Source organism: Coccidioides posadasii, chromosome 1, assembly GCF_018416015.2.
Source record: "Coccidioides posadasii str. Silveira chromosome 1, complete sequence".
NCBI lineage: Eukaryota > Fungi > Ascomycota > Eurotiomycetes > Onygenales > Onygenaceae > Coccidioides > Coccidioides posadasii.
This window is the reverse complement of record NC_089407.1, coordinates 1,251,777-1,278,172: the sequence shown is the minus strand read 5'-3', so window position 1 is coordinate 1,278,172 and position 26,396 is coordinate 1,251,777. Positions and strand designations below refer to the sequence as shown.

Below are 26,396 nucleotides of genomic sequence, written 5' to 3'. Positions count from 1 at the left end.
ACACTGAGACACCTCCCTCGTTGATATCTTTTTAGCAGCAAGCTCGTCTGATAGCTTCAGGACACTGTAAGGACTTAAAAACCGTCCGATCCATGAAACATGCTGGGTTCGTACGGAGCACTCCGTACATTATTCACAATATCCACCTAGCTTTGTTCCTAGCACCACAGAAATATGACCCATGAACTTGTAGGTATGAGGCCACGGGAAGCTCTTTTCAGCGAAATTCTCTGCTAGACCGGCGATTTCATTGCTCGAATTTCCTCTCGGCTTGGTAATGCTGGTCTACCTTTTGGTGCAATTTAATGCTATTTTAAGGCATTTATTGACCAGGATTCGGAATGCATGTCTCCGCAGATATAAAGTACGTTACTTTGTATATAGAAACCATTGCGGCGTTCCCGAACCACGGCTCTCGAGAGTTTCGATATACTTTATGTGGGGAAGGCTGGGTGAGAAAGCAGGACCGAAGGAGGTGGAGCAAGGGACCGTTTCGGATACAGATGCTGAGTGCCGAGTACGAAGAACGGAGTCGAGATCTCTATCAACTAACTTAGTATCCGTGCAACAGCAAGGGAACAGAGGAAGCCAAGGGCATCACCTTGCCAGCGTTTGTAGTTGTAAATTTGGATGATTAGCACTCAATAATCCAAACCTTGAGCATCTGTGTACCTATTTCGTATCCGATGAGAAAACCTTCAGCAAGCCACCCTTGTCTGGTCCGTGGTGATGGTGTATGCCAAGTCACCGATGCTGGGATGCTGGGGTTTGAAGAGCTTCGCGGAACTAAAATCTAATCGCCCTACAGAAGCTCGTGCAGGAATTTCGCGTCCGGCGACAACTCAGCCTTGACAAAGCTACATCTTTGGTATCCCCTCGTTTATTGACAGCATTTGCTCACCCCAACATTCCTTTTGCCGTCCAGCGTGTCGGTGTGTTCCACAGACGTTCCTTTGAAGTGTGGTCTTTATTGACCTCGTTTATTTGCGGTTACTGCTATCTAAGCCCTCCCCCTCCACAACGCCTCACACTCCCTTTTACCTCATCCGAAGATAATGCCGATAGTCCTGGCCTATTTCGATCTTTAGAGTGACGAGTCGACGAGCTGTAGTTACGCCCCCTTGGTCTTCGTCTCGACCAATGCCGCCCCAAACTGAAATGAAAACCAGATCCAGATTGATTGGGGCGTCACAACAACCAACTCCACCTCCCAACAATTGCGGAGGTAATGGCAAATAACAATTCTCTCGGCGTCAGAAGCAAGCTATCCGCTCCCGCAGCATCTGTCAAAATCATTCCCGCAAACTCCCCCGTTTTGAAACCTGGTACAAAACAGCCCTCCAAGCTCTCACCTTACCAATGTACGCTCTCGCTGCGGACGGTGATTGGTACGACGACATCCAATCCAAATGGCTTCTCCTGCCACGAGTCGAGCCGGACGTTTGCTCTCTGTGCCGGATCGGCTGCTGTTCTAGCAGAGCTGGACGAGGACTTGAATATCTCCCAGCGATTCTTCCGGGCTCGTCCTACAGCCACAGGGATCAATTCCACACCTTCCTACTACAACAATACCTCCACACCGCCCACTACGCCCGACACACGCTCTAGAACTCTCCAAGCTGCTTTGAGACCGGCAGGGAATGGCATTCCATCCGCAAGCTCCCCAAGCGAGTGGGGAGAAGCGGCCACTCCGCGCTCATGGACCTCCCGAGAGAGGATTAAAGCTGTCACAAGCGTAGCTTTGAGTCCAAACGGCAGATTTCTAGCTGTAGGAGAGGTACAGTGCTCGATTCCATGATATTAGAAGGTGCCGAACTGACCTTAACTTCTTGTATTAGACCGGCTATAACCCACGAGTCCTGATTTTTTCAACAGCGAATGATTCCCCATCTGATATTCCTTTGTCGATTCTAGCGGAGCATACGTTTGGTGTCCGGAGTCTTGCGTTCAGTCCAGATTCACAATACCTGGCTACACTGGGAGATATAAACGATGGTTTTCTTTTTATTTGGGCAATCAACCTGAAAAGTGGCGCCGCTCGGCTTCATTCTGCAAACAAATGCACTTCATTTATTCGAGACATGTGCTGGTTAGGCACTAACCTCATTACGTACGCCTACGCACTTATATCCGCCGCTTTTTTCTATCTAATTGTTTTGATTTAGGGTTGGTGTAAGACATATCAAGGTCTGGCGGTTAGGCGACGGAACGCCAAATTCTCCAACAAGATCAAAAGCTAATTCCGATCCTGCCAATGCTTCTCCTGTTAATCCTGGGCCTATCGCTTTACCTGGAAGAAACTGCATATTAGGCTCCCTCAGGGACAGTATTTTTACGTGCATCTCAAATATATCCGACACCGAAGCTATCGTTTGTACGGAATCTGGCGCCGTATGTTTCCTAGACGACGTCGGGGGGCAACAGAAGCTGCATCTCATTAAGAACTTTGACGTTGCCATCCTATCTGCTGCCATTGATCATGAGTCTGCAACGGTCTGGTTCGGCTGTCGCGACGGAACCTTTCAGCAAGCTTTGATCGGAGATTTGAGGCATTCGGTTTCAACGGGTGTGGCTCTAAACACCGAGTGTCCACGGTCACCTAAGTCAAAGCACTTGTCAACTGTTGCTATGGGAATCGTTTCAAGTTACATGGTCATGGTGGATTCCACCCATGCCATTCGCGTTTGCTCGTTGGTGTCACCAAGCCAATGTCAGGAAGACACAACACAGGAAGTGGATATTCCTGCACACAAGGATCCTGTCTTAGGCATAAGCGCTGTAACTGCACCAGATATACATTCTAGTTCCCAGTTTTTCACTTGGTCTTCCAATGGAGCTGTTAATTTCTGGGATCTAGAAGGAAAGTGTCTCAGCACCCAAAGAGTGGAAATAGAACAAGTTTTGGGTAGCAGTGATGAACCGAATGAGCTGAAAGTGTTACGAGCAAGTGAAGACATGAAAATATTTGTCTCCGGAGACAAATATGGTGTGATGAGGTTTGTAAACCCTTTACCAATTTCTGCTATTAATACTAATTTAATACCAGGAGAATTTCCCGTGAATCTTGGGCCTGTGAGCAACAAGTCAGAGCGCATGCTGGAGAAGTTACAGATATCGCAATACATTCAAGTTCGGGGTTATTCTTAACTGCGACATGTGGCCGAGACAGAATGGTTCAGGTCTTCCAAAACGATGGTGACTCCTTCAGCTTAATCCAAACGATGGATGAGCATGTGGCTGCTGTTAGCCGCCTATTATTTACAAACGACGGCGAAAAACTACTATCTTGCTCTGCTGATCGCACAGTCGTAATACGAGATCGTATGTGTCGAGAGATTGATGGCACGATAACCGTTGCTTTCTTCTTATCTAAAGTTATAACTTTGAAAGCCTCTCCAATTTCGATGACACTGCTGCCCGACGACTCGGATACTCTTGTTGTATCCACCATAGACCGACAAATTCATAGATACGATATTCCTTCATCCCGTCATCTTCACTCCTTTAAATCCAATGATTCGGAGACAAGTGATACGGTGGTGATGAGCTCTCTTATAGTTGGATCTGAAATCGCTGGCATAAGTCCCAAATTAATCATTGGTGTGTCAACAACGGATAAGTCGGTACGAGTCTACGATTTTGGCAAAGACGGGCTCTTAACACGGGAGTTTGGCCATACGGAGGGTGTGAGTGATGTGCTACTCATCGAGACCAATTGTGGAGGCATACAGAAACGGACGCTGGTCAGCACTGGATTGGATGGTATTATCATGATTTGGGATTTAGCTATCCAGCAGCAACAGACACCTTTATCAGAGAATGCGCAGATCCCGGCGCGAGCCGAAGAAGAAACTCCAAACAAGGAATCAACGGCTGTCAAACCACCACTACGACGAATTCTTTCACGAAGTGAGCTTGCAGTTTTCCAGAAATTGGATAGTCCTTCACCAAGCCCAACCCCAATTCGGGATCCCTCTCCGCCACCTTCTCGAAGAAAGACCTCTAGATATACCCTATATCATTTCGCCAGAAACGGGACTTCGTCTTCTAGCCCCCAAACACCTCCAGTGTCTCTGTCGCGTCGATCTCCAACGTTCTATTTGGACGGTAATGGTAGAAATCGACGCGATGGATCCGTTTCACCTCCCAGCCCAAAGTCTGGCTCATCCAGGACGTTGGGCACGAGAAGCAGCCACGCAAAACTTCGCAGGCCATCCATAGATATCCGGCGACCAAAAAGTAACGGGAACACGAGCGAATTCGGCAGTTTGAACATGTCAACTGAACAGGTTTGTCGGACTCTCCGAGCGTATAGAAAGAAACTTCACGGATCTACCGATCACCTTCATTCCGCTACCGAGCTTGAACGCGAACTAGAGCTTACTGTGCGAGCGTTGACTGAGCGAAATAAGCGAAATCAAACGAGTGAAGATTCGACAGACTCCGACAATAGCAAATTAATGCCTCCGTTACCTTCGAAACCGGTACGGCTTGCTCGTCGAGTTCCATCGACGCCCAATCTAGGGAGATCAAGGAAAAGCGATAAAAATTCCAAACAGATTCATCGAACGAACTCCCTTGATGCCGATGGTGAGGGTTGACTCACCTATGATTAGCACTCTGACTAGGCTCATTTTCCGTTGGTGCCTTCTCTCTTCTCTTTCTGATACTCATCATGCATTCATATATCATCTTGTCGCCTGATCTATTGATCTAGGTGGGATCAACCGTGGTTTTTCTTGCAGATAGACATCGGCTGGATGGAGTTACACCGATAATTAGATGTTCTGTTTTTCGAGATACCACTGAGTTTATTCCCTACTCCGTACATTTTACCATTTCATTGACACTTCTTCCAGCTAGTTTTCTTTGCATTTCTGCATCTTTTTTTGGGCATCTTTGGCAATGGTCCCTTATGTCTACTTTGATTCATAAATTCGCAACACCTCCAGCATACCCTATACCCGGAATTATCGCGAGCCGGATGTAATCCCCACTGGCTCTTCCAAGATTAATGTTTATTCTTCATTTCCTATTTCTTTCTCGTTCAACAATATTACTTTTGTGAGAATTGGCTCATATATCCCTTCTTTGGGCCGTCTCTTTTCCCCTTCTGACGAATTCGCTTGATATCATACTTCATTTTCCCCCCGGAAACCATGGTAACCCATGCTTGCTCTTTCTCCTAATTTACTCTACTTGATGTTTCTTACTGAATATACCATGTCTTACATGGAGCTGATAGCTTACTTCCTTATACCTTCAAGGTCAGAAGAGTTTCAATGACATTCACAGGTCACTTGAACGATTATGTACATTCATAAATTGCTATTCAATATGCTATATATTATATAGGTATTAGTATATACAAGGAGGGCTAACTTTTCTGCACTGCCCTAAGCCTTGACCGAGATATTGAACACAATATTGGTCTCGAGCGAGTTCTCCGCAGCTGATGCCCATTCATCAACCCAATGTCTAGCATTGGTGATCATAATAAATCTAGCAACAAGGTGGAGTGAAAGCTGAACGTAAGAAGTTCGGACAACTTGCTGTCTGAAAGAGAAGACACCTCTTTCTAGTGTGAAAACGGTATTCAAACTGGATTTAATTAATCATCCCAAGTTAACCTCCCAAATTTCTCCTGCAGGGTCTTCCACAGGACACCATTATCATGCAGTAAGCGGGCTAGGTCAAGCGCTTTTCCATACCATCGCTGACTTGCCATATCATCAGATGCCAAATAGAAGTCAATAGCAAGATTGAACGCCGTCGTTGATAACCATTCGAGTTCCTCATCTGGGTAAGTATGTCGAGAAACTGATTCTGTGTTTGGATGCGCCTCACTATTTTCTTCATGTTTTTGGTATTCAGGCCCATCTCGAGCTAATATGTATGCTTGATCGAGTATTGATTCCGCAACTGCAGCATTTGATTTGATTGAAAGCTGGAAAACACACCTAACCCATCGGGAGATCTTTTCCAGGTTTTGGTGCTTCCTCTCTTGTGACACTTGTGTGAGTATTTGCTACGAATAGTCAGTATAACAACGTGTGCAATGCACTCGCTTAGGGTTAAGGAAAGTTACCTCTGATGTTTTAAGCATCACCTCGACGGGCGCCTCGGAACTTAGGACTGCGTCTGCAAAGAGACTATAGAGCATTTCATCCGCAATCTTCCGAGATTCATTCAACATTTCACTCAGATTACTCCATTGTTTCAACCTAACGGCTGCCTCGAAATCGAATGCAAATAAGGTTCGACGCTTTTCCGTTAATGCAGCTAGGGACTCATCATTTGATAATTGTTCGAAGAGAGGCAACGCTACCTTTCGAAATCCCTGTATATGCGCTCTAGCATTAAGATAGAATTGGTTCTGAAGGAAAAATTAGCTTTATCATATGCACAAATGCTGGAGAGTGCCAACCTGGACTTCGGAATCGTTATGCGTCCTTGCTTGTGCTACCTCTATTACGGCTGCTAGGAAATGACATAAAATGTTTCGCTGCTCAATATCTCTTCGGGCTTCTATGCCTAAATTCTCTGGGTACAGAGCTATGATCTAAATGACAGTTAACCTCGTCATAATGCGAAACCGGGGACAAACCATACCTTTATACAGGCATCCAAGAGGCGCAAAACATGATGAGGGCCCCACGTCGTACAGTATTGCAGCGCAAGATTATAGCTGTTGCGAGAGAACCATTCAAGCTCAAGAACAGTGAGTTGGCCAAGGTCGAGAGCATTGCGCGACACAGCTATGTGTACTGAGAATTTTGAGACTTTGTATATTTACCGGAACAATTCTTCTTTTGTTTAGACACTCACAACTGTCAAATGTTTTGCATATTTGGCCCACAAGGTCTGGCCTATGGGATTCACTGTGACTTAACTGAGTTATCAGAAGCCGAGCAGTACACCTGTGGCATGATCAGCCAGCCTGCAATATGGATTACAAATACGGATGCAAACATACCGAAGAAGGGCAGGGAAGTGTAATTGCCGGGTTGAAATGCTATCTAAATGGTCGAGAATCTGCTGCAAGACAATTGCAGCTTGTCGGTCAGCACCGCTATGAAGAGCTTCAGCAACACAAGCCAGTAAGTACGTCTGCCGCTCTGTATCAAATTTGCATATGATTTCCAAACAGTTTCGAGCTATTCCTGAGTTAGCCTTGGTCATCAGATGAAAGCTTCTCTCTTCACACCTAGATCCGTATCTTCATCCTGCAGAGCCACCCTGTACATGAGGTATCTCGTCAAGGCCTCCGATTTGCAAGCTTCAGATAATCTGGAGAATACTTCTCGCGCTATTCCCGGAGCTTTGCATTCCAAAGCGCACACAATTAACCTCCTGCTTCCAGTCAGTCACAAATTTGGTGAAAAATGATTGGTATGGGAAGTTCACCTTTCTATTTTGCACTTGTTGCTTTCCCCTGAATTTGCAAAGAGCGGATGAAGCGCTAGTTGGCACCAGTTCCGGGCAGTATCATAATCTTTATGGTCAAAAGCTGCGGCGACTTTCTTCCATATTAACTATTTTGCCTCGTTAAGAGTGTCCAACATTGAAGATTGAAACCAATGGGAACTGACAATTAAAGATGCATGAGCAGCCTCCCCAGACAGTGGCAATTTCCAAGCCTCCATCAACTTTGTCACGATTCCCTGGAGTGACTCAACGCCGTCACTTACGCCCGGACTCGCAGTCTTCATCCAGACATACGTAACGAAGCCTCTTTCAAGAAATGTTTCATTTCCATAAGGAGCCAATCGCTCAAGAATTAGTTGTTCTAAGGTATCCGTGGCCAGATCACTACTAAATCATGGTCAACTAAGGAAAGGCTCAAAATTGGATAAACGCTTACTTGCAATTTCGTAATTGGTGGATATGATGGACGATCCTGAGATCTAGTTAGACGATCTCATTCAAGCTTGATAATTAAGATTTACCAACAGTTTAAAATTCAACTCGCTTGCCGAAGCCGTTTTAAGAAAAGCACAGAGGCCTACCATCCTATGAGGTCAATAGCCTTTCTTGAGGCAGTGCATGCTCGCTCACTTACGATCATAATATTGTTTACAATCCGGATCCTTTTGTGTCTGTATCACATCTAGATGCAAAAGCATCACTTCTGGCCTATGACCGTATTCCTGTAGGATGAGCATATATGTCTTCGAAAGCAATGGTTTAAATAGGCATACTCACATTTTCAAGGATACTGAGCAATCGAGTTACTTTTATCCTCGAGTCTGCTGTATGTAAAGCATTGTTCGCCCGCACTGCAACGGAATTATGTCAGTAGTCGCCCAGATATCAAAGAGAACGTCCCATAAAGATAGTACTACCAAGCCCATGGATAATACACAGTCTCATATCACTTGCATCGGGACTTAACATATCTAGCTGCCTTTGCGAAAGTGTCTCCAGTGCTCTCTGCAACCATTTATCCGCTTCATGATACTCTTTCTTTTCCACCAGAAATTTGCCAACTTCGAAAAGAAGACTCGAAAGCTGCTCTACCAAGACCGCATCCTGCTGAAGGGCCTGATGCGGAAGCTTGGAAAGCATATGCTCCGCAAAGTCGAGCCGGCTCTGCTTCCATGCCTGGGTAATCGGTCAATGACAGGGACAAAGGGCATTTAGAGTGACAGATTCAAACCAGATGAATGCGCAGAATATAATACTCAGCCGATAACTTGAGCGAAATATCATCCCTTTCTCCGGCATTGCTACATTCTGTGGAGAGCTTTTCTTCTCTCAACGCTGCCTTTTCGAGTATTTTCAGACCGATGTCGAATTGACTGAGCACTTGACTTCGAAATTAGCATACACAGTATATCCAGTTGAGAATTAACGGACCTATGCAAGATTTCGCAGTTTTCAATGCCGTTCTGAGAAGACGGATTTCATCTATTATCCCGCTTAGTTTTTCGCGACGCAGAGGAAGTAAAGGTCTATACCTGAACAGTCATCCCTCTGTCGTGTGGCAGCGCATTCTAGTATCAAGAATGCAAACGCTCTAACTAAAAAGAAGGGTAAGGACTTGTAAACGAGCCTATCTCCTCACGCTCGTCGCAAACCTTGACTTAGGAACTTAACGATGTCGTCCGCCAGTCCATCCTTTCTCATACTCCTAGTACATGCATTCCAAAGCTTTGTCCCCATAGCATCCAGTGCTTCTCTAGCTGATGATTCAGGCACCCGTGTTATCCGCGAGGCAGTTTCGATATGTTGACGGAGGGCTGTGAATTTGCTTTGTGCAGTTATATTGCAGGGGCTGCCGTTTCCACCGACGTCTACGTACAGAGATTCTGCAAGATCTACGTCTGGTCAGCATTACCATCGACTAAACTGTGCACTCCAGACGTCTCGAGGCGAAGCGACATGGACGTACTAACCTGTGATAGACTTCAATTGCTCCCTGCGGGATTTCCGGTGTAGTTCCATCTTCGAAAGTAGAATCAAACGTCAATCAACCCTAAATAATTTCAGTTCGTTGTGATGAATTTCCAGACTGAAAAAGATATCATGGGAATAACGATGTATTTAAGTCGAATCAATGATATCTGTTCATTTGGGTGGAACTTTTTGAACCCCGCCTGAACGAGCATGTCCTAATAGGGAAATCAGCCTCATCAGTCCTTGAAGCTCTCCTTTCCTAGGCCTTTTTTTCTTTTCTTGGCGAGTAACAAATGTGTGTGAATGACTTGGAGATGCTCTGAAAATACTCGCGGGATTCTACTATTCATAGGTGTATCTAGGTGAACAGGAAATTTCATCCACTTCCGAAATATCTCTTGTGAACCCTCAATGTCATATGAGTAAATTAGCCCAAGTGATGCACAAATAGGGGATATGTATGTACAAATGTAAAGAAAGGGGGATGTATATATAAACGAAGTCCAATTCCAGTACTCATGAGCCCGAGTTTCATTTCCCCGATGAGCCGATGAGATACAACCCGCGTATATATGTAATATGATTCAGCGGTATGCCTACCTGTCTGTTCGCTTCGTGGGTAAAAAGTTCCCAACAATGATAGAGGGTCTAGAATGGGGCATTAGCGACATTTCTGATTCCAAATTTTAGGCGAGGTAACCTTACATGTTATGGGGATCGCGACGTATGGTAAATGAAAAGCAACACTGAATACCCTGCTTAGGGCTCTTCGGGTCTGGGCTCTTCAGAGTGCAACTGGTGAGCATAGCCTTTTGCGAGCTATCAAATGCAATTGCACCAAACTTTTCCCAGTAGCTAACGAGCTGGTCCTCGACTATTATTTCGTGAATGGCAAGTTTACCCTGAAGATAACCAATTAGCGCAATCTACTACTCAACGAATCGCATCAAGTGGGAACCCACGTCTCTCAATGACTCAATTGGCACGTCAATAAGTTGGGCCATCTCCTTGTTTCCTCTGAAAATCTGTCCTGTTCGGCGCCAACAACACGCAGGAATGGCCATGCTCGCGAATACACGGTCATACTCCATCAGGCTTCGCTCGAACCACATCTCCACCAAAACTAGCTCGATGTCTGTGAGGCTCTGCATGCGTTCCCGGAACTTTGGCCTAAACTTATCGAGCTGACGTAAAATCTTTTGTCGAGAAGCCGGCTGGAGGTGCTCTTCCATATACTTATTGAGGCGAGCATAACCGTTCACGTAGTTGAACGGTTTAAGCAACCCAGCATCGTATTTAGCTTTAAGGAGCTTGTTCATCCTTTCTTCGGGGGGATCGGTTCCGGAGGGATCTGCAGCCGTCATGTAATATGTCTCCTTCGCTTTATCGTTCCCTACCGTGCTATTCGGCCGTTGAATGGCGTTGCCCTGAGCGGCCTGTGATTGAGATGTTGTCAGGTACTGAGGAGGGGCCATTGACGATTGTTGTGCTTGTTGCGGTTGGACAAACGGCCCGGAACCCGGCAAATTCGTCCCCATAGTATTCATGAACGCCATATCGGAATACAATCCGGGCGTGTCGTCTCCTTGATACATCGCGGATTCGTCCAATAAACTCGTGCTGAGGAAATCGTTAAGCAAGTTGTATTCGTTTGTAACTTCGGGAGCATTAAACATGTATGACGGATGGAATGTGTGCATATCCTGGAACTGATTCTGGAGCCCAAACGGCCAGTCGTTATAGCCTAGTACTGTGCGATGTCAGAGAGCGTGGATTGAAAAAAGGTGCGACCAATACTCACGCTGTTGTTGGTTCACCTGGCCAGCCGCGGTGGAAATATCTTGTCCACCCTGGGACTGTAACGCGATGCTGCCGTCTCCTAATAGTTGGTCGTTTATAGAAGACCCGGACAACTTCCTATTCATCTTCTGATTGTTCCCAAAATCATTATTCGCTTTGCCGCCGTCTTCTTCGACAGACTGTATGTCTTGTTCGCCCTTGGCCCGCCTTGAGGTTTCCCGGGGTTCATCATGACACAAGTGGCCGATGTTGCGCTTTATACATCGAGTGCATGGACGTTCCTAGCCAAGATATCAACCAGATGAACACACCAAGAACAGTGTTTCGTCAGGATGTAAGATATGAAATAAGTATGCAGGGTCGTCGTACCGAGTCGCAAGTCATATGCTGTCCGACATCAAGACAAAGTTAGCCAGTCCTCTTTGATCAGCTTAGGGGAAGAAAAAAAAAAATGTATATATTCCAGTGTGGCCGTAGACGTGTGCGCACTTATGCGCAACTGCCAGGGCACGAGCCATTCAGGGTCCTCCAAGTAAGAAGAAGAAAAAGTTATTGTAGCTCACCGAGCGCCGGCAATAGACACATGCTGCAGGAAATTAGTCACTGATTAGCAAATGGTGTATTATCGAGGCCTGCAAATGGGGGTTGAGAAAATCCAGGGACATGGAGCAAGTGGGAAAAAGAAAGAGAAACCAGGATGCGTATGTCACATCCCATTGTGTCGATCACTGCGTTGAGGATAAAAGGAAACCATTCATAGCTCACCATGATTCACCTTGCGCCGCTTCTTTGGGCTGGCACTTGCAGGTACCGTTGCCCCCTCTGCAGGTGCTGAGGATGCCTGGCTACCTTTTGCAGCCGCCGACTCCTTGGCCTTTACGGCATCGTCTTCCGTCAAGGTGGAACGAGTCACGCCGCCGGAGACCCCGTTATTCGGCTGTCTTGCTTCGCCAGCCTTAGTCATAGCCGTCTCCGCCATTATGCCCATGAGAGTGGCTAGGCCAGTGTTCCACCCTTCCGTCCGTTGATGGAGAATTCGGGTTCTCGTTTGTTCTTTGTATCACACAAGGTTCCGGGGCTGGATCGGTGACGAACTCATATCCGGTACGACGACGATAAGAAAGCAATCAATCGCCCCGGATGTCATGGGCTGGATTCATAACGGGGCGATGCGAGTTTTGATCGCTCCGGAGAAATTGCGACTTGGCGGTCATTTAAAAAGAGCAAGCCGAGTAACTAACCTACCTTTGCGCTCGGTGGACCCCCCACCCAAGCTGTGGTTTCTGGAACCTCGCCTCCCGCCCTACGAAAGCTTGGGCGTGGGTTTTGTTCGTTCAGAAGTGATTGTCTACTTCTCCTGCCTCCGGGCTCACAATATTCTGTCGCTGCTACAGGGGGTGCGAGTCGCAATTTGAACGGGAAAAAAAAAAAAAAAAGGTTATAATAATAATTCAACACCCCATTCTAGCGAGGACGAGTTCCGAGGATAAAATTTCAACACTAACTAGTTAATGCAAGTGTGGAGCAGATGATGCTCTGCTGCGATACCCTAACTAACACCATTCCTGTCAAAGTCATGCCAAGTTGAGTACTCGTCCAAGATCTACGATTCTCTGGGCTCACAAGGCCTGGATTTGCAGCGGAATACGGCACAGATCTCCAGGGTCTTTTTGCCCGTTTTTCCTAGCCACGAATCGGCAATTGGCCTGGCCATTCATGCTGCCAAGCCCTATGTCCTGCGAGTGCCGCCGGCCAAGAGGACCCTGTGCGACCGCCAACACTCAACAATACATACGTACATACATATCGCACCGCCCTTCAAGCAAGTATCGATGGAATGTCCACCGCTTCGATACATCGGGAGGACCTGAATGTTTGCGTTACACAGTTTCTCCATGATCAGCCTCTACGTTGAACTGGTTGAGAAAATCAGGTGGCTATTTATCAATGGAGAAATAGTAAATAGATGAGGGTGTGGCCGGTTTGGAGTATTTCCGACTGCATCGAATTTCACCCCAACGGAAGCATATTCAACGCGGATTGAGCCCGTGTAATAGCCTCCCGAATGCCAGCAACTTGGTTAGCATTGGTCTTCATAGATTCGAGATGATTCCGCAGTTGTTTCACCAAAGATAGGACGTCCGGATCTGCATCCATCTGTAAATCTTGATTAGCCATCGATCATGCAAGATCAAAACTGGTGGTGCACACACATCGCATAACAACCCAGGTTTATCTTGGCCACCGGTCACGATGAAATCCACAGGATCCTCTATTTGTGGGGGAAGCCGTTCGAGACGTCGGAGGACCGGATGCACCTTATCAAGACATCAGCCAAAACTGTCGTACGAAAAGGGAAGGGGGAGGAAAGTGACGCCTAAATCACGTCCAACATACATTTTTCGATTGCTTTTTGCTCTGTGCCTTCGCAGCCTTGGCATTCCTCTCGAGCTCCTCCAATTTTGCGGTCTCTCTTGCAAGTTCTGTTTCCTCTCGTTTAATCTCTCTGCGAAGGAGGGTAGCGGAGCTGGTCATAGTTGCTAATTGGCTTTCAAGTAAGCGCTGCATTCCAATTAGCCCGGGCGGTCCGTTGCACATCGGTGATGGTAACAATGGAAACGGAAAATGAGCTCTCACATTCTCGTTCAAGGCAGATTCGTAATTGAAACTATTCTCTTTCGTTCCGGGGGGAAACGGCATCCTTGGCAGCCGTTTTCCTAAACTGCATGAACCAAAAAAAATCAATTAGCCAATTACTCATCCACACGGCGGAGCAAGTATGTGTGAAACAAAAGATGGCGGTAATGTTCGCGGAGAAGGCATACTTCTTCCTCACAGCGTTCAGCGCCGACTGCGCCTCAACTCTCTTCCTCCCTTCTCTCTGTCTCGTGAGCACAGGAAACTCCACTGCCTGAAAAAGGTCCTTGATTCGGTCTTGCACTGGTTCGGGTAGAGTGGTCCATTTTGATTTTACGGTCTTTTCGGAAACATGACGAGTACGAGGCACAAGCCTGGCAATCTTATTTGGCCCGCTTTCAGCATCGTCGGCATCTTTCGAGGAAACATCATGACGCAGCTTGCGCTTGGGAGGCATTGTCTTTGACCAATGTATTCCGTAAAATTCCTCGGTCTAATGGCCTGTTTGGCTGTTGCAATGCAAGGAAAATATAACAGGTTGTCTTTGTTCCTGGTCCGGTGTCTCAAGTTTTTTTGTCCTGACCCTGGACAGGATTGTTGTCGCCTACGTTATATCGGCATTGAGGTTCAATTGAAACGAGAGGCACGTGTCACAAACAAGCTTCCAAAACCTTCTTCCAGACGCGCGCAACCGTCATCGCCTGCTGACTAAGCTGTCGGGAAACCAGAGTGCCAAGACTCCGTCGCGATAACTTAACCCTGCCCGCGCCCGCAATTTCACATGTCGATGATTTTTCCCAACCTCACAAAAAGCTCCTCTTCTTCCCTGATGCAGGTGGCACCCAGTAGAGGTCCCCATTTCTAACCTTGTTTTCGCCAGGCACCGACGAAGCGGACGGGTTTTGCGGGGACGGAGACCGGGGATGGTCCAGTAAGCTCTCTTGGAACGTGGACGCCGCCCCGATCCTCTCGCGAATCGATGGGGATGGAGGGTCAAAAAACATGGTTCCTCACCCGTGCAGTCACCGGTAAGGCCCTCGTGGGTTACCACCTGGGGGTGGGCACATGGGACACGGGGCACGAGTAGGCCTTAGTTTCTTCACGGGAGCTAGAGAGAGGGGAGAGCGCAGATCCCGAGGTTTCGATACCCCAATCCAAGATTGTCTCGCAGGGCTATTTTTTTTCTAACCTTGGTTTGGGTGACTGCTATATTTTCGGAATCTAGTGGTCTGAACGACGGGTGAAGGCCGGGACCGAACGGCCCAGATGAGAGGTGTTTCAACTTCCTTCAGCTACCTTATTTGAGCCATAAGCTATGGAGTTGCCTTGACCCTACCTTGTCGCCCAGACCAGCTAGGAAGTCTCTGCCTTCCGAGTTGCATACGTGCTGCACCGAATGGAGAACCTCTAGTGTGGCCATTCAGAGGCATGGTGTGCCCCAGTGTATACATCAAGGTTTAACACCTTCTAGTACGGAGTACGGAGTAGATCAGGAGGAAATTTCATTGGCATGATGGGATCTTGATCATGAATCACTGTTACTAATATTAGTATATGTACCGATAGGTATTATCGGGGTGGTTGAATGTATTGTATGTACATCTGCCTGCTGAACTCAAACACGATGGATAATTTTCGTATCCTCCATGAACCTTACGTTCCAACAACTCTCCAACTGCCTTCTAGGCGAGAGGGACACAAAAATATAGGTGCCCTATATCCTAAACTCTGGTAGGCGAGCAGAAAGGATAAAATGCAAAGGGCCAAAAAGGGCAAAAGGACAAAAATGCTCGCTAGAATACTGTACACAGAAGGCAAGAGAGATATGCACCAGGCCATATGCTCTGGATATTAGTTGGCTAAAAAAGGATCGAAGAAAGAGAAATGCATGCCACGGCGCGTGATAGTTCAATACAACGTGGGTGTGCAAGTAACGAAGCGGATGTCCACCAAGGTATATGTGTAATTTTTATCATCCGCCAGTTCGCTCTCTGATGTCTCCTAATTGAAGTTTGAGCATTTCGTTTCCTTGAAGTAAATCTTGCAGCCAATCAGCTGCCTGCGCGAGCATCGTACTTTTGCTGAAACCGCCGCCTCTGAGTTCCGGAACGAGCGAGCATAGCTCATCGAATCCCTGTTTTATGAGATTCCGCCGTTTTTGCTCCGACAGGATATGATTTGCTCTTTTCTGTTCCTCCGTCAGATTCTCACGAGGCGGTTTGATCACGTGTACTTTTGATCTGCGGGCTTGGGCGCCACTATTCGACGACCATCGTCGATCTCTTCGAGAGCTGGAAGGTCTGCCGAGGGAAAATTGAGTGCAATCGTCTTCTTCATCCTTTACTTTCCCTTTATTCTTTCGTCTTTTCGTCGGTCGAGAGTCGCCGTCCATTTGGTTCGTATCCATGGGCGAAAACTGCGTAAGAGAGTTCGGGCTCCGGAGGCTACCGACTTCAGAGGTACGGTCTGAACGTCGTCGGGGAGTTGGGCTTGAAGGTCTAGTATTTGGGGCGCTGCTCTGGGACTCGAAGCACTCCAGGTTGTGCAGTATTTCGGTCGTTCTTTCCTCCATAGTTGGCTGATCTGGCGGAACCTGATATCCTTGTTCTGCAAAACCGGCATCCGAACCCCATCGTAGAGGACCAAAGATGTGTTCCTTAGAAACAGAATAAGAACCACCATCACCCTCCGCCCTGTTATGACGCACTTCTGTATCGTTATATGCTGGGTTTCTTCGGGTAGAGCCGAAATGAGATCGTCGCACGTCCCCTCCAAGGCCATACCGTGGGTGTTTTATATCCGCCTGGTGCGAGCTTAGGTCCTTCAGGCCGTTTTCGGTGAATATTTGACTCGTGAACGTCGACGAAAAGTCATTCCCGCCCATTCCGTTCTGGTAGAGCATGGACGCAGCAGCTAGAACATCCGAACTTGGAGGCCCTGGCTTATCGACAACCGTGTTGTCGCGATGTATCCTCTGCGTAACCGGCGGATGCGACGGCAGCGAGGTTGTCGAACCCTCAAAAGTCGGGGGAAGATCTGGCCAGTCGAGATGAAGTCCCGAGTTCCCACTCCCCTGGTCTTCTAGGCCGAACCAAAAGTCATTGCTGTCGAGATGATTGGCATGCATCGAGGTAAAGAAGTTGTCCAGCATGCTTGACTCGCTATCATCCAGCAAAGCAGGCCCCGGGGGAGGAGCAGGTGCGGGTTCGTATGGTGTGTAGACTTGAAACATTGCGATCGAAACCAAGTCAGCAAGAGGGTCGTCTCACAAAACCAAAACGCACAGGAGAAAACAAGCATCAGCAACATACATCCAAAGGGCCCAGGAACGGAGCGCCCAGCGTGTCCGTGGACATGTTCAGACATACTGACTTCTGTCATGGTAGGAACCAAGCTGCTGGTGGGAGGGGTAGGGTGATTGCCTCGAAGTTATGACTGAACGGCTTTTTGGGACTTTTGCAGGAAAGACTGCCCGTGCCCAATGTTATGTGGAGGACGTTAGGGAAAAAAAAAAAAAAATTGTGTACGGAATACACCGTACGGAGTACTGGAAAAGCAAAAAGCCCCGTTGCGCCGCAAGTTCTCGGGAGATGATCAAGTCCGGGGCAAGTCTGGGGGTGGATAGTCAGTTGACAAGAGGCAAAACCGAACACCACGGGGCAGGAGGAATAAGCTGGAGAAGGGACATATATCACACTAGATTTAATAGATGATATCTCGTGAAAATCTGGGGAAATTATTGCTGGTTCAAAATATGGTTGGAGCAATGGGGCATAGTGCATGGAAAAGGGTGCTGGCATTGGCTGGATCCTGCAGGCAAGGGTATTGGGATGGATTTGGACGACGGAGAGGATCACATGCAAACAGAATCCTTCCAACTGCGGTCTGAACAAATGATCAGCCCAGAGAGTGTTCGCGTGACGTAGCGGCCGCCCTGCTGGACCACACACGGGCCTCGCTCGGCAGCCGGGCAATGTAGTTTTTCCAGAAAATTCGGTCTCGGACAACCTCCTAGCCTAACCTTATTGGCCGCCGCTCTCTCCTGCCGTAAATTGGATTTGCGCAATCCCACCAATCAAAATCCATATTACACGCTCAGTCCCCACTGTGCCCAGAGCAGCAACACGAATACGACGCTGCGAGAGATGATGCAAGTGAAGGACCGCACTTCGGAAAAAGAAAAGAAAAATTCCAAAAAGAAAAAAAAAAATAAAAGGATAGTTAAAAAATAAAAGATAAAACTAAAAAGCCGAAAAAAAAAATTATTATATATCAAAAGAAAGAAGGACTCAAAAGAAGAAAAGGGATGTATGAAAACAATATCAAAGATTTTGACTCGTCTACTCCTTGAAACACAACGCTATATGTCTCCACCAGGACTCGAACCCAACCGCTTCCCTGGGCAAACATACATCGTTGCAGTCTCTCCGAGTAACCCGCTGACGCGAAGGATCTCATCCTAGTGGTTCCTCTTTTTTCTTTTTTTTCTTTTTCTTCTTTTTTTTTTTATCGTGAGATCCATACATCCTGGTGAAGATCCGGCTTGCTAGCCAAAGGGCCTGAGCACACGTCTGGTCGACACGCATACACCGTCACGCTGACAGTCGGCCTTTGCATATTGGAGGGTGCTTTCTGACCCCCATGATGTGCCAAAACTGCGAACCCTCGAGATCAACGATTACGGGGAAACGCCTAGATCGAATTACCCGATACCCGAACCCATCGTCCTCTTCCAGGAAGACCCTGGAAGCTCCCGAAGGGCGGGCGATTCAAACCTATCAGCTGGAACTGCATCATCTTGAGAGTTGCCATGTCTACCTTTTTGCTGCATATAGCTCCCAATGGCACGGCCACTTGCTGTCTGCAACATGCGATATGGCATCAAAGTCTTTGTGCCTTCGGATGCAGTAGGCTGTCTGCCAATGCGAATATGCCGAAAGCTCTTTTGGAGTGAGAACTCAGGGAATCGAAGCTTGACCCTGAACAACCTACAAACGATGCTGGGTTCAAGGGTATGTTCTCGAAAGGGTATGGGTCTCCGGGGATTCACACCTCCCCATGAGGCTGATAGGGCAGATATTCCCAGGGGTCCCTAGCCTCTTCAACTGGTTTGCAGAACATCTATGGGTTCACTTTAGTTGTCGATCTGTTCGGCTCTCCTAGCCAACGCTGAAGCGTGGAGCCGCCCTTTCTTGCTTCCCTTCAAACATGATCCCGAGGCGCAGCAGAGACGGGATGGACTCATTGGATGCTCAACGCCATACGTAGTATGGCATAAGCAAGGGAAAAAAAAAAAGAGGAATGTCTCAAATGATGCCTCACGGCTCGCCGAGACAAGCGAAAGATTAGACAGGGCAAACGCTCCAAAATACCCGACTACTTCCCAGCTACCCCTTTCCGCAATGGCTACCGGATCATAAAGATGTTCATTGGCATTGAGAACTCTGGGGATCGTGGACAATTTGCAACTTCGGGCTTTGCAATGAAATTCCCAAAGCCCGCACAATGGGCCAAAGTATATCATCACTTTTGATACATATCCAATGAGAGATATGGGCCACGAACAGTGTTCATACCGACGAGCCAAGTAGGCCTTCTGTATGGATCCGAGAGGTACCGAACAAAGGGCCTGCCAATTTCTGTCTTGGCAGCCAGGATCTGTGTGATCTTGCATTGAGAAAAAGTGCATCGGGGTAGGTGTCCAATCACACATCATCTCGAAGCTTGCCAGAAAAGATCAAAACTACCGTGGGAGTATCGACGGCTCTGTTTATCGCCTAATGTAACATGTAGTTTGTCTTTGGCTTGACTGGAGCAGAGTGAACCCCTGAAACACACCGTAACCGTAGTATGCGAGGCACTCTATTCACCCCCACAAAATGGGGATGCATGGAGGTGCCATAAGGTTAACCTTTCCGGATTTGCAGAGCGTATGTACTGTACATATGGACATTGGAATCACCCGCGTCGCGTGTTGGCAAAACTTTTCGATATCGCAGTGTACATATTTTGTAGCTGGACGGACAGCGGAGTGGATTGCGTTGTGATGGGGGGGAGAGGTCGAACAACCTGGTTTAAACGTGGAATGAACGTGACGTCGCGACCAACCGAGGTTTCCAGAATCACGCTTGCCAGGCCAGACCTCATCCCAGCAACCGCGTCCAGTTCGTCCTCGCATCTCCAACTTCTACTTCCCAGCATTGCGAGGGGTCAAGGCAGGGGTTCCAAGGAAAATGAAAATCTCCGAAGTGGTCATAGTGGAATCTTTTCTGCGCGGGAGTCGACAACACCAACTCTGAAACGCATTGAAACCTGATCATCCTTTTCGCCCCTGAGCGAAGGGAGCTTACCGTTCGACGGCCCACCATGGATCGCCTCCTAAGACGTCGGATAAAAAATTTGGATTCACGAGTCTTGAAACCGTATGTGCAGTTCCCTCACATCGACTGATCGAAGGATTCTTGGAGCTATTACGAAAAAAGAGCATAAATCCATGCACGTTCGCTAACGCGTCGACCGCCGCAGGACGCTCCGCGCGTACGCCCTTGGGTATCTCACAACGACAGGGCCAAGGGTCGTATCGTTCATCAGAGTTCTTCGAAGAAAGGATTTGAGCAATGAAGTTAAAGTTAGACATGTAAGTAACCGGCCTTTCACCGCTAGCTTCTTGTGTGGCAGCCACCAAAACCCTACCCTTGATACACCCGAAGCGTAAACCAGACCCATCATTCAAAGCTAATCCAGCACGTGTAGCTTGCTCATATACTTGTTGCGGCTCTACGATGGAATAGATTTCCATCGGTTTGTGCTCTCCTCGCCGCCGGTTCTACACTGTTGCCACTACTTTTGAACAGGGTCATAGCAGCTCTGTTCAATCGGCAAAAGTCAAAAAGAGTGGTTCTGGCTGTAAAGCTGAGCCGGCTTCTACGTTTTGTAGCGACTTTCGTATCAGCGTGGCTTTGTTTCCCTCTTCTTAACAGCAGGAGGCGACCTGAGTCGGAGCCCAATACGTTTAGAAATGATGCTTTCCCGGATAGAGGGGGAAATACAATCAACGTATCGAGCCAAGGTCGAAGATATTCTGTTTCGACAGCCACGCACCGCCCTGCGTTTGCTGGAAGGACTCTCGATCTCACTCTCTTTGTGGTGGTTAGGGCGGTGGATGTGCTTGCGTGTACGTCGTGGTCCCGATGGAAGCTGCATCGAAGAGCTCGCAAGAGCTTTACGCGCATAGAGTCAATTATGCCTCAGTTATTGGACACTGGGGTATTCGCTGTAACCGCAGCTACTGTTATGTGGGCTTGGTTCTATGTACCCGAAAAGCTCCCATTCTCCTATGGTAGGTGGATTAGTGAAGTTGCACAGATCGATCCCCGCCTCATAGAAGCTTTGCGGAGTGCACGAAGGGGAGATTGGACCTATGGAAAACCAAAAGGGTCTCAGGATGTGCTGGAACCAATGTGCGAGGATTATGGGTGGCCGAGAGTCTGGGGTGACCCCTCACAGACCGTTCCAATACCATGTGAAGTCGTTCATATGGGCTGTGGCCCGAACTGCGAAGTTCACGCCATATGGCGATTTGCAAAGTCCTTTAGGTTTGCACTGATGACTGACCTACCGATACAGCTTTTATTACGCTCAAGATCACCTTCTCTTCAAGGGTATTTCGGAGCTGTAAAAGCTTCGCTTCGTTCTTCCACCTTTCTGGGGCTTTTTGTTAGCATATTTTACTATTCTGTGTGCCTTGCTCGCACTCGACTGGGGCCCAAAATCTTCTCCTACGAAAAGGTCACGCCGATGATGTGGGATTCGGGACTCTGTGTGGCCTCTGGCTGCATGATGTGTGGATGGAGTGTTTTTGTTGAAAGTGCAAAAAAGCGCCAGGAAATTTCTCTATTTGTCGCGCCGAGAGCCATTGCTACTTTGCTTCCTCGGCGATATGATCGAAAGGTGAGTGGGTCCGAAGATATGGCGTTTCGCTATGTTACTAACAGCCATGGACAGCATATGTGGAGAGAACAGCTGGCATTCTCTCTTGGTACTGCAATTGTTTTAACGTGCATTCAATCGGATCCCAAAAAGGTTCGCGGTGTTCTAGGCGGGGTACTACGTCAAGTCTTCGGGAAAGCATGAGCATAGAGAGGGTTTGATTCAATAACGGCGTATCATAACTGTTGTATTACTAGATCTCGGGTCGATGGGTTCATGTGGCAACTTTCGGATACAAATACATGCGTTCCCATATGAGGGAATCTATCAGGGTCCCCAACCGCTGAGGAGTGTCGGTTGGTCAAATCGTCCGACATTTTAAAGCAGCGTCAGGGAGGAGTAAAAGGGGGATCGTATAAAGCGAAGCCCGACCGGCATTTTTCCGCAACAACGAAGATCGGTTTGATCGCCCAGAGAAAGCCGGACGTCTTTTTGAAGTCCGAAACGAGATTGCGATCGCTCCGGTTCTAGTAAAACGGAGTCGACAGAAATGCGCCGAGGCATGCTACCCAGGCCGGGAAATCGGCCACTGCTAATCTCAGGCGATGGAAGCCGAGCCATCTGCCCATGTCGCTGGCAGCGCCATTCCCGGTCCGTTCTCCAAGCATATCCTGAATTGGACCAGCCACCCACGGAACGAAAAGCAGATGCCCAACTGCAGCAGCCAATCCCGCGCAGTAAAGCTTAGTGCTGAAGGTTGGAATGGAGAATTTGTAGTCAAACACCAAGTTCGCGATGGTTGCGGTGCTCGTGGTCATGTTGAGAGCCAAAACAACCCACACCGAACGGTGGAAGAGAACTTTCCACCACTTTGGCAGGATTTCGTCTGACTGCTTGCGGACTGAAGGGTGGAGGAAGGTGGAATTGTAAACTAATTCTGCCGTTGCGTAAACGAGGGTGCCGGTGCTGCCGATGAGGGGCGCTACGCGGAGAAGCCGCATGGGGTCAAAAAAGACTCCGGACGCCATTCTGGGAGTATTCGATTAGAAGTGGAAGTAATGTTGAACAAACAGATGAACAATAGCTTTTACTGTGGCCTTTTGGATTGAGTAATGAGGTTAGAAGTTGTTTCCATCCCAAAGCAGTTGAGAGCGCCGGTGCGCTCCCGTGTCCGGCGCATGGAGTAAATCGCGGGATTTCGTGGGGCCGAAAGATCGTACGTCCAGCCCTGGTCTCGAGCTTTGGGTTGCTCCGCACTCCGCACTCCGCAACCAACCAACCAGCTCTTTAGTTACCTGTTACAACCTAAGCCATGGTGTACTCGTCCTTCGTGGTCACAGTTTGATTCTCAAATCCCGCTCCCCACGGCCCGAGCAACGCCTACCATCCATCCTCTAATTAAAGTATCGAGATAGAAACTAATCTCCAGCAAACCAGGCAATTTTGCAACTTGAACCTGTTCTATGAGTTATTGGTGAGATGTCTGTGAATAGCAATACTCTCCGATATCTCCATCTGCCAAATTGGAAGTTTTTGGAACCCCCACATGGCTATGTTCAAGCAAGCTGTAGAATAGCCGCAAATCCTATATCAGAAGTGAGGGATAAGTAGTGAAATATATTCTAAGTATTGGTACATAGGAAATACGCTAGCCAGAAATAAATGCTTCTATATGGGCAAATGGGTGCGAGTTGAAATACGTACGGGAACCTGCCTGACATGATCAATTGCCCCTGTTATTAAGCTGATGATGCAGAGATTGTGACATGCACCAACAATCAACCAAGGAAGCATCAAAATAAACTGGAAGTGAGGGAGAACAATCTTTACTTCGCAACTTACATATTTTGAAGTTGAAGGTGGGGGGAAAAAGTGGTGCAGCTGTCTTTCAATTCATCCAGAGTCAAAACCACAAGGCATCACTCCAAGCAGAGGCGGGGGGCTGGGACAGGTAAGGGCAGTGCATCAACCCATCAAAGCTATCATGAAATCACTTGTGAGCACGCTTATTCCTTTTGCCTTAAGCTTATGTGTGTGGAAGTAGCTGGTCCGTACTGCCATCTGGCAATCTAACAACAGATGCAGCTTTATGACCATCTGATTGACCAGTTATAAGTGTCTCACTAGCATTGAGAGTTATTTCCTCTAATTCACCCCAGTCAGGCCAGTGAAATTACTGGAACTTCACCCGCAGAGAGCGATACATGTGGGTAAGATTGGGGAGCATCGCCGGAAAGGCTTTGAACAAGCGGGAAAAGTCTTCCATGTCAGAGTCAGGAAGAAAAATGTATTATTACGGGGAATGTAGAGTGTTTCACCATGGTTGAATGTCCACCAGTATAACTGATCACAACAAATAGCTGCAAGCCGTTGTGGGAGAAGAAGGTCTGGCAGGTGATGCAGCAGATGTTTCATGGATGAATAGCTGGTTTGTGCTCTATAATAATTCAATGGCCTCAATGTATGCTTGTCGGCATGCAAAGATCCAACCCATGGCACCAACCATGCAGTTTGTAGGCATCTCTCCCAGCCAATTTTCACAGATTGTGTTGTTAGCAAACCAGCATTCATCTAGGCTAAAGCGTTCAGTGCCTGGTAAACTAGGCCAGAGATGTAGACATCTCCTATAACACACACTGCCGCGTTACTGCCACTGGAGAGGTTCCAACCAGTCATGCTCAGGCCAGCATGTGAGGTTGGCATGGAGTGGATGGGATTGCTTGTAGTGCTTCGGCATGTATTTCAATGGGGGCAGCAAACCCAAGTCAAAGTGTACTGGGCGTTTTCCAAAGGCCTCAATCAAAATTAGTCGCCTGATCTCAGCGGAATGCGCTGGAAAAAGGCGCTTGTGGGGATGCTGGGGATGAGCGAGGTGTTGCAGGAAGTGTGGGCATTTGGTGGGTTCGGTAATTTCTTAAAATGCTTAAGCTTGAGCTTGAGCTTGCGCTTAAGCCGCCGTTCCTTGAATGGGTTGGATACAATTATCACCATAATGAAATTTAAACTGGCAACAGTGGCAGGCACTGAGCGCAGAGGACAGACAAGCTGTTCACGATGAAGTTATGTACTCCGTACCTCTGGAGTGGTTGGCAGAAAATTGGAACAAAGGTTTTCCGCCCTGCACACGCCCGGCGCTCAACCTGCAGCCATCCAATTTAGGCATCAATAACCTTGACGCGATCAGCGCTTCTTACAAAAGCCGCGACCCCCACCTCAAGCTTGTTTGCATCTGCAATGTCAAAGAATGAATTCCTTCATATTTCGAATAAACTTCTTGTGCATGGACCACAAGTCCCCAGGTACACAAAGGGACTTTCCCACACTAAGAACCAGTGTATCCATGCAATCTAATCTACTTTAGTATTCTCTGATGCTCAAAAATCATGGCCTCATTGTTCACAGCTGGCTTCTTTCAAACGTTTACTTTCCCTGCCCCTGAACAAATCTTCATCCATGATGCACTCTACGGTGGACATCTAATCACAGAACCCATTCTAGTCGAACTTCTCCAATCTCCGTCCCTTCTTCGACTTCATGGCGTCAGCCAGCATGGTGTTACGGGCCTTTTCGGCCTCACACCGCGCGTGACCCGCCTTGAGCACTCTGTGGGCGCATTCCTGCTCGTGCGCAAAGTCGGTGCAAGTGTTGAAGAGCAAGTCTCTGCTTTGCTGCATGACGTGAGCCACACAGTTCTCAGCCACGTGGTGGACTGGGCGTTCTCGACTCCAGGACAGGAGAGCTTTCACGAAGTTCATAAGAAGCGGTATATCAAGACAACGGAACTGCCTGAGATTCTTACTAAACATGGATTCGGCAACTTGAAGCCGTTGGACGAGGAACTGTACCCGCTGGTGGAAAAGCCCGCACCGCGTTTATGCGCTGATCGTCTCGATTACGCCCTCCGGGACGCAGCCGCATTCGGCAAAATGGACATTGCAGATGTACTACGTGTATTCGCGTCTTTGAAGGCTGTCCCTAATGCGACTGATCCAGCTCGACAGCTTGTGCTGGAGGACTCACAGCTGGCGTTATCATTTGCAAGGGCCTATGTTGCATGTGATAGAGATGTTTGGGCAAACGCAGCCCACATCGACATGGACCAAAGGACGGGTCTGCTGATCGGAGATGTGATTCAGCGAGGAGCAGTCAAGGAGGAATCATTGTGGAATCTATCAGATAAGGACTTCTGGGAGTTGTTACGCGGCATCGCTAATCCGGATGAATTGGAAATGATGAAGCGGTTAGAGTCTGAAGGTATCCCTAAGAAGGCTGATTCAGGACTTCCCCGGGGCGCGAAGATCCGTACGCTTGACCCAGACATCTACCTTCCGGATACGAAGCAAATTTTCCCCTTGTCTACTGTGCGACCCGAGTGGGCCACCGAGGTGCAAGAATATATTCAAAGCCGCCGATCCCAGCAAGACTAAGACTGGCTGTCCTGGGAGCTAGCAGTCCGATGCAACTTGATTGTAGGTACTGGAATATACACGGTATTCGGTACATACTATCTACATCCTGCACGGAGTATCGTTCCGTATGCGTGGCGTAATGCTGAAGCTTAATAATCAAACTTAGTAGATTATAGCCAGGTCAACTTCACAATGCCACCAAATTCATTCAATGTCAACCAC

At 47.9% G+C, this 26,396-nt stretch overlaps 9 protein-coding genes across 9 annotated transcripts; 4 read left to right on the top strand and 5 right to left on the bottom strand.

Moving 5' to 3' along the window:
- Positions 1 to 829: 829 nt before the first annotated feature.
- On the top strand, positions 830 to 4,601 carry D8B26_000337 (uncharacterized protein; the record flags this gene model as incomplete). Its single annotated transcript, XM_003067485.2, has 4 exons — positions 830 to 1,777; positions 1,839 to 2,110; positions 2,166 to 2,996; positions 3,047 to 4,601. The coding sequence occupies exons 1-4, from the start codon at positions 1,229 to 1,231 to the stop codon at positions 4,599 to 4,601; spliced, it is 3,207 nt and encodes a 1,068-aa protein (XP_003067531.1). The 5' UTR covers positions 830 to 1,228.
- A 1,010-nt stretch (positions 4,602 to 5,611) lies between these two features.
- On the bottom strand, positions 5,612 to 9,447 carry D8B26_000336 (uncharacterized protein; the record flags this gene model as incomplete). Its single annotated transcript, XM_066123196.1, has 19 exons — positions 5,612 to 6,028; positions 6,089 to 6,376; positions 6,428 to 6,562; positions 6,613 to 6,758; positions 6,829 to 6,920; positions 6,977 to 7,157; positions 7,208 to 7,353; positions 7,408 to 7,535; positions 7,593 to 7,815; positions 7,865 to 7,900; positions 7,954 to 8,005; positions 8,063 to 8,150; positions 8,206 to 8,279; positions 8,346 to 8,604; positions 8,660 to 8,808; positions 8,860 to 8,910; positions 8,961 to 9,023; positions 9,081 to 9,320; positions 9,399 to 9,447. 19 exons carry the CDS (start codon positions 9,445 to 9,447, stop codon positions 5,612 to 5,614), a joined length of 2,817 nt encoding a protein of 938 aa, XP_065979270.1.
- A 548-nt stretch (positions 9,448 to 9,995) lies between these two features.
- D8B26_000335 (uncharacterized protein) lies at positions 9,996 to 11,618 on the bottom strand (the record flags this gene model as incomplete). Its single annotated transcript, XM_003067487.2, has 5 exons — positions 11,569 to 11,618; positions 11,201 to 11,480; positions 10,362 to 11,149; positions 10,105 to 10,301; positions 9,996 to 10,047 (listed from the first exon to the last, which is right to left on the bottom strand). The coding sequence occupies exons 1-5, from the start codon at positions 11,581 to 11,583 to the stop codon at positions 9,996 to 9,998; spliced, it is 1,332 nt and encodes a 443-aa protein (XP_003067533.2). The 5' UTR covers positions 11,584 to 11,618.
- A 1,591-nt stretch (positions 11,619 to 13,209) lies between these two features.
- D8B26_000334 (uncharacterized protein) lies at positions 13,210 to 14,293 on the bottom strand (the record flags this gene model as incomplete). The annotated part of the gene is made up of 5 exons (XM_003067488.1): positions 13,210 to 13,356; positions 13,413 to 13,517; positions 13,597 to 13,761; positions 13,837 to 13,921; positions 14,025 to 14,293. 5 exons carry the CDS (start codon positions 14,291 to 14,293, stop codon positions 13,210 to 13,212), a joined length of 771 nt encoding a protein of 256 aa, XP_003067534.1.
- Positions 14,294 to 14,553: 260 nt separating this feature from the next.
- D8B26_000333 (uncharacterized protein) lies at positions 14,554 to 17,520 on the bottom strand. The gene has a single exon (XM_003067489.2). It carries the CDS (start codon positions 17,066 to 17,068, stop codon positions 15,809 to 15,811), a length of 1,260 nt encoding a protein of 419 aa, XP_003067535.2. The 5' UTR covers positions 17,069 to 17,520; the 3' UTR covers positions 14,554 to 15,808.
- A 2,248-nt stretch (positions 17,521 to 19,768) lies between these two features.
- Positions 19,769 to 20,152, top strand: D8B26_000332 (uncharacterized protein; the record flags this gene model as incomplete). Its single annotated transcript, XM_066123195.1, has 1 exon — positions 19,769 to 20,152. The coding sequence occupies one exon, from the start codon at positions 19,769 to 19,771 to the stop codon at positions 20,150 to 20,152; it is 384 nt and encodes a 127-aa protein (XP_065979269.1).
- A 50-nt stretch (positions 20,153 to 20,202) lies between these two features.
- D8B26_000331 (uncharacterized protein) lies at positions 20,203 to 21,969 on the top strand (the record flags this gene model as incomplete). The annotated part of the gene is made up of 4 exons (XM_003067490.2): positions 20,203 to 20,258; positions 20,362 to 20,473; positions 20,590 to 21,786; positions 21,841 to 21,969. 4 exons carry the CDS (start codon positions 20,203 to 20,205, stop codon positions 21,967 to 21,969), a joined length of 1,494 nt encoding a protein of 497 aa, XP_003067536.2.
- Positions 21,970 to 22,292: 323 nt separating this feature from the next.
- On the bottom strand, positions 22,293 to 22,868 carry D8B26_000330 (uncharacterized protein; the record flags this gene model as incomplete). Its single annotated transcript, XM_066123194.1, has 1 exon — positions 22,293 to 22,868. The coding sequence occupies exon 1, from the start codon at positions 22,791 to 22,793 to the stop codon at positions 22,293 to 22,295; it is 501 nt and encodes a 166-aa protein (XP_065979268.1). The 5' UTR covers positions 22,794 to 22,868.
- A 2,131-nt stretch (positions 22,869 to 24,999) lies between these two features.
- Positions 25,000 to 26,192, top strand: D8B26_000329 (uncharacterized protein; the record flags this gene model as incomplete). Its single annotated transcript, XM_003067491.2, has 2 exons — positions 25,000 to 25,099; positions 25,168 to 26,192. The coding sequence occupies 2 exons, from the start codon at positions 25,000 to 25,002 to the stop codon at positions 26,190 to 26,192; spliced, it is 1,125 nt and encodes a 374-aa protein (XP_003067537.2).
- Positions 26,193 to 26,396: the final 204 nt, after the last annotated feature.

Coding starts and splice junctions, on each gene's coding strand:
- D8B26_000333 (XM_003067489.2), bottom strand. CDS start 17,068: ATGTTTCAAGTCTACACACCATACGAACCCGCACCTGCTCCTCCCCCG.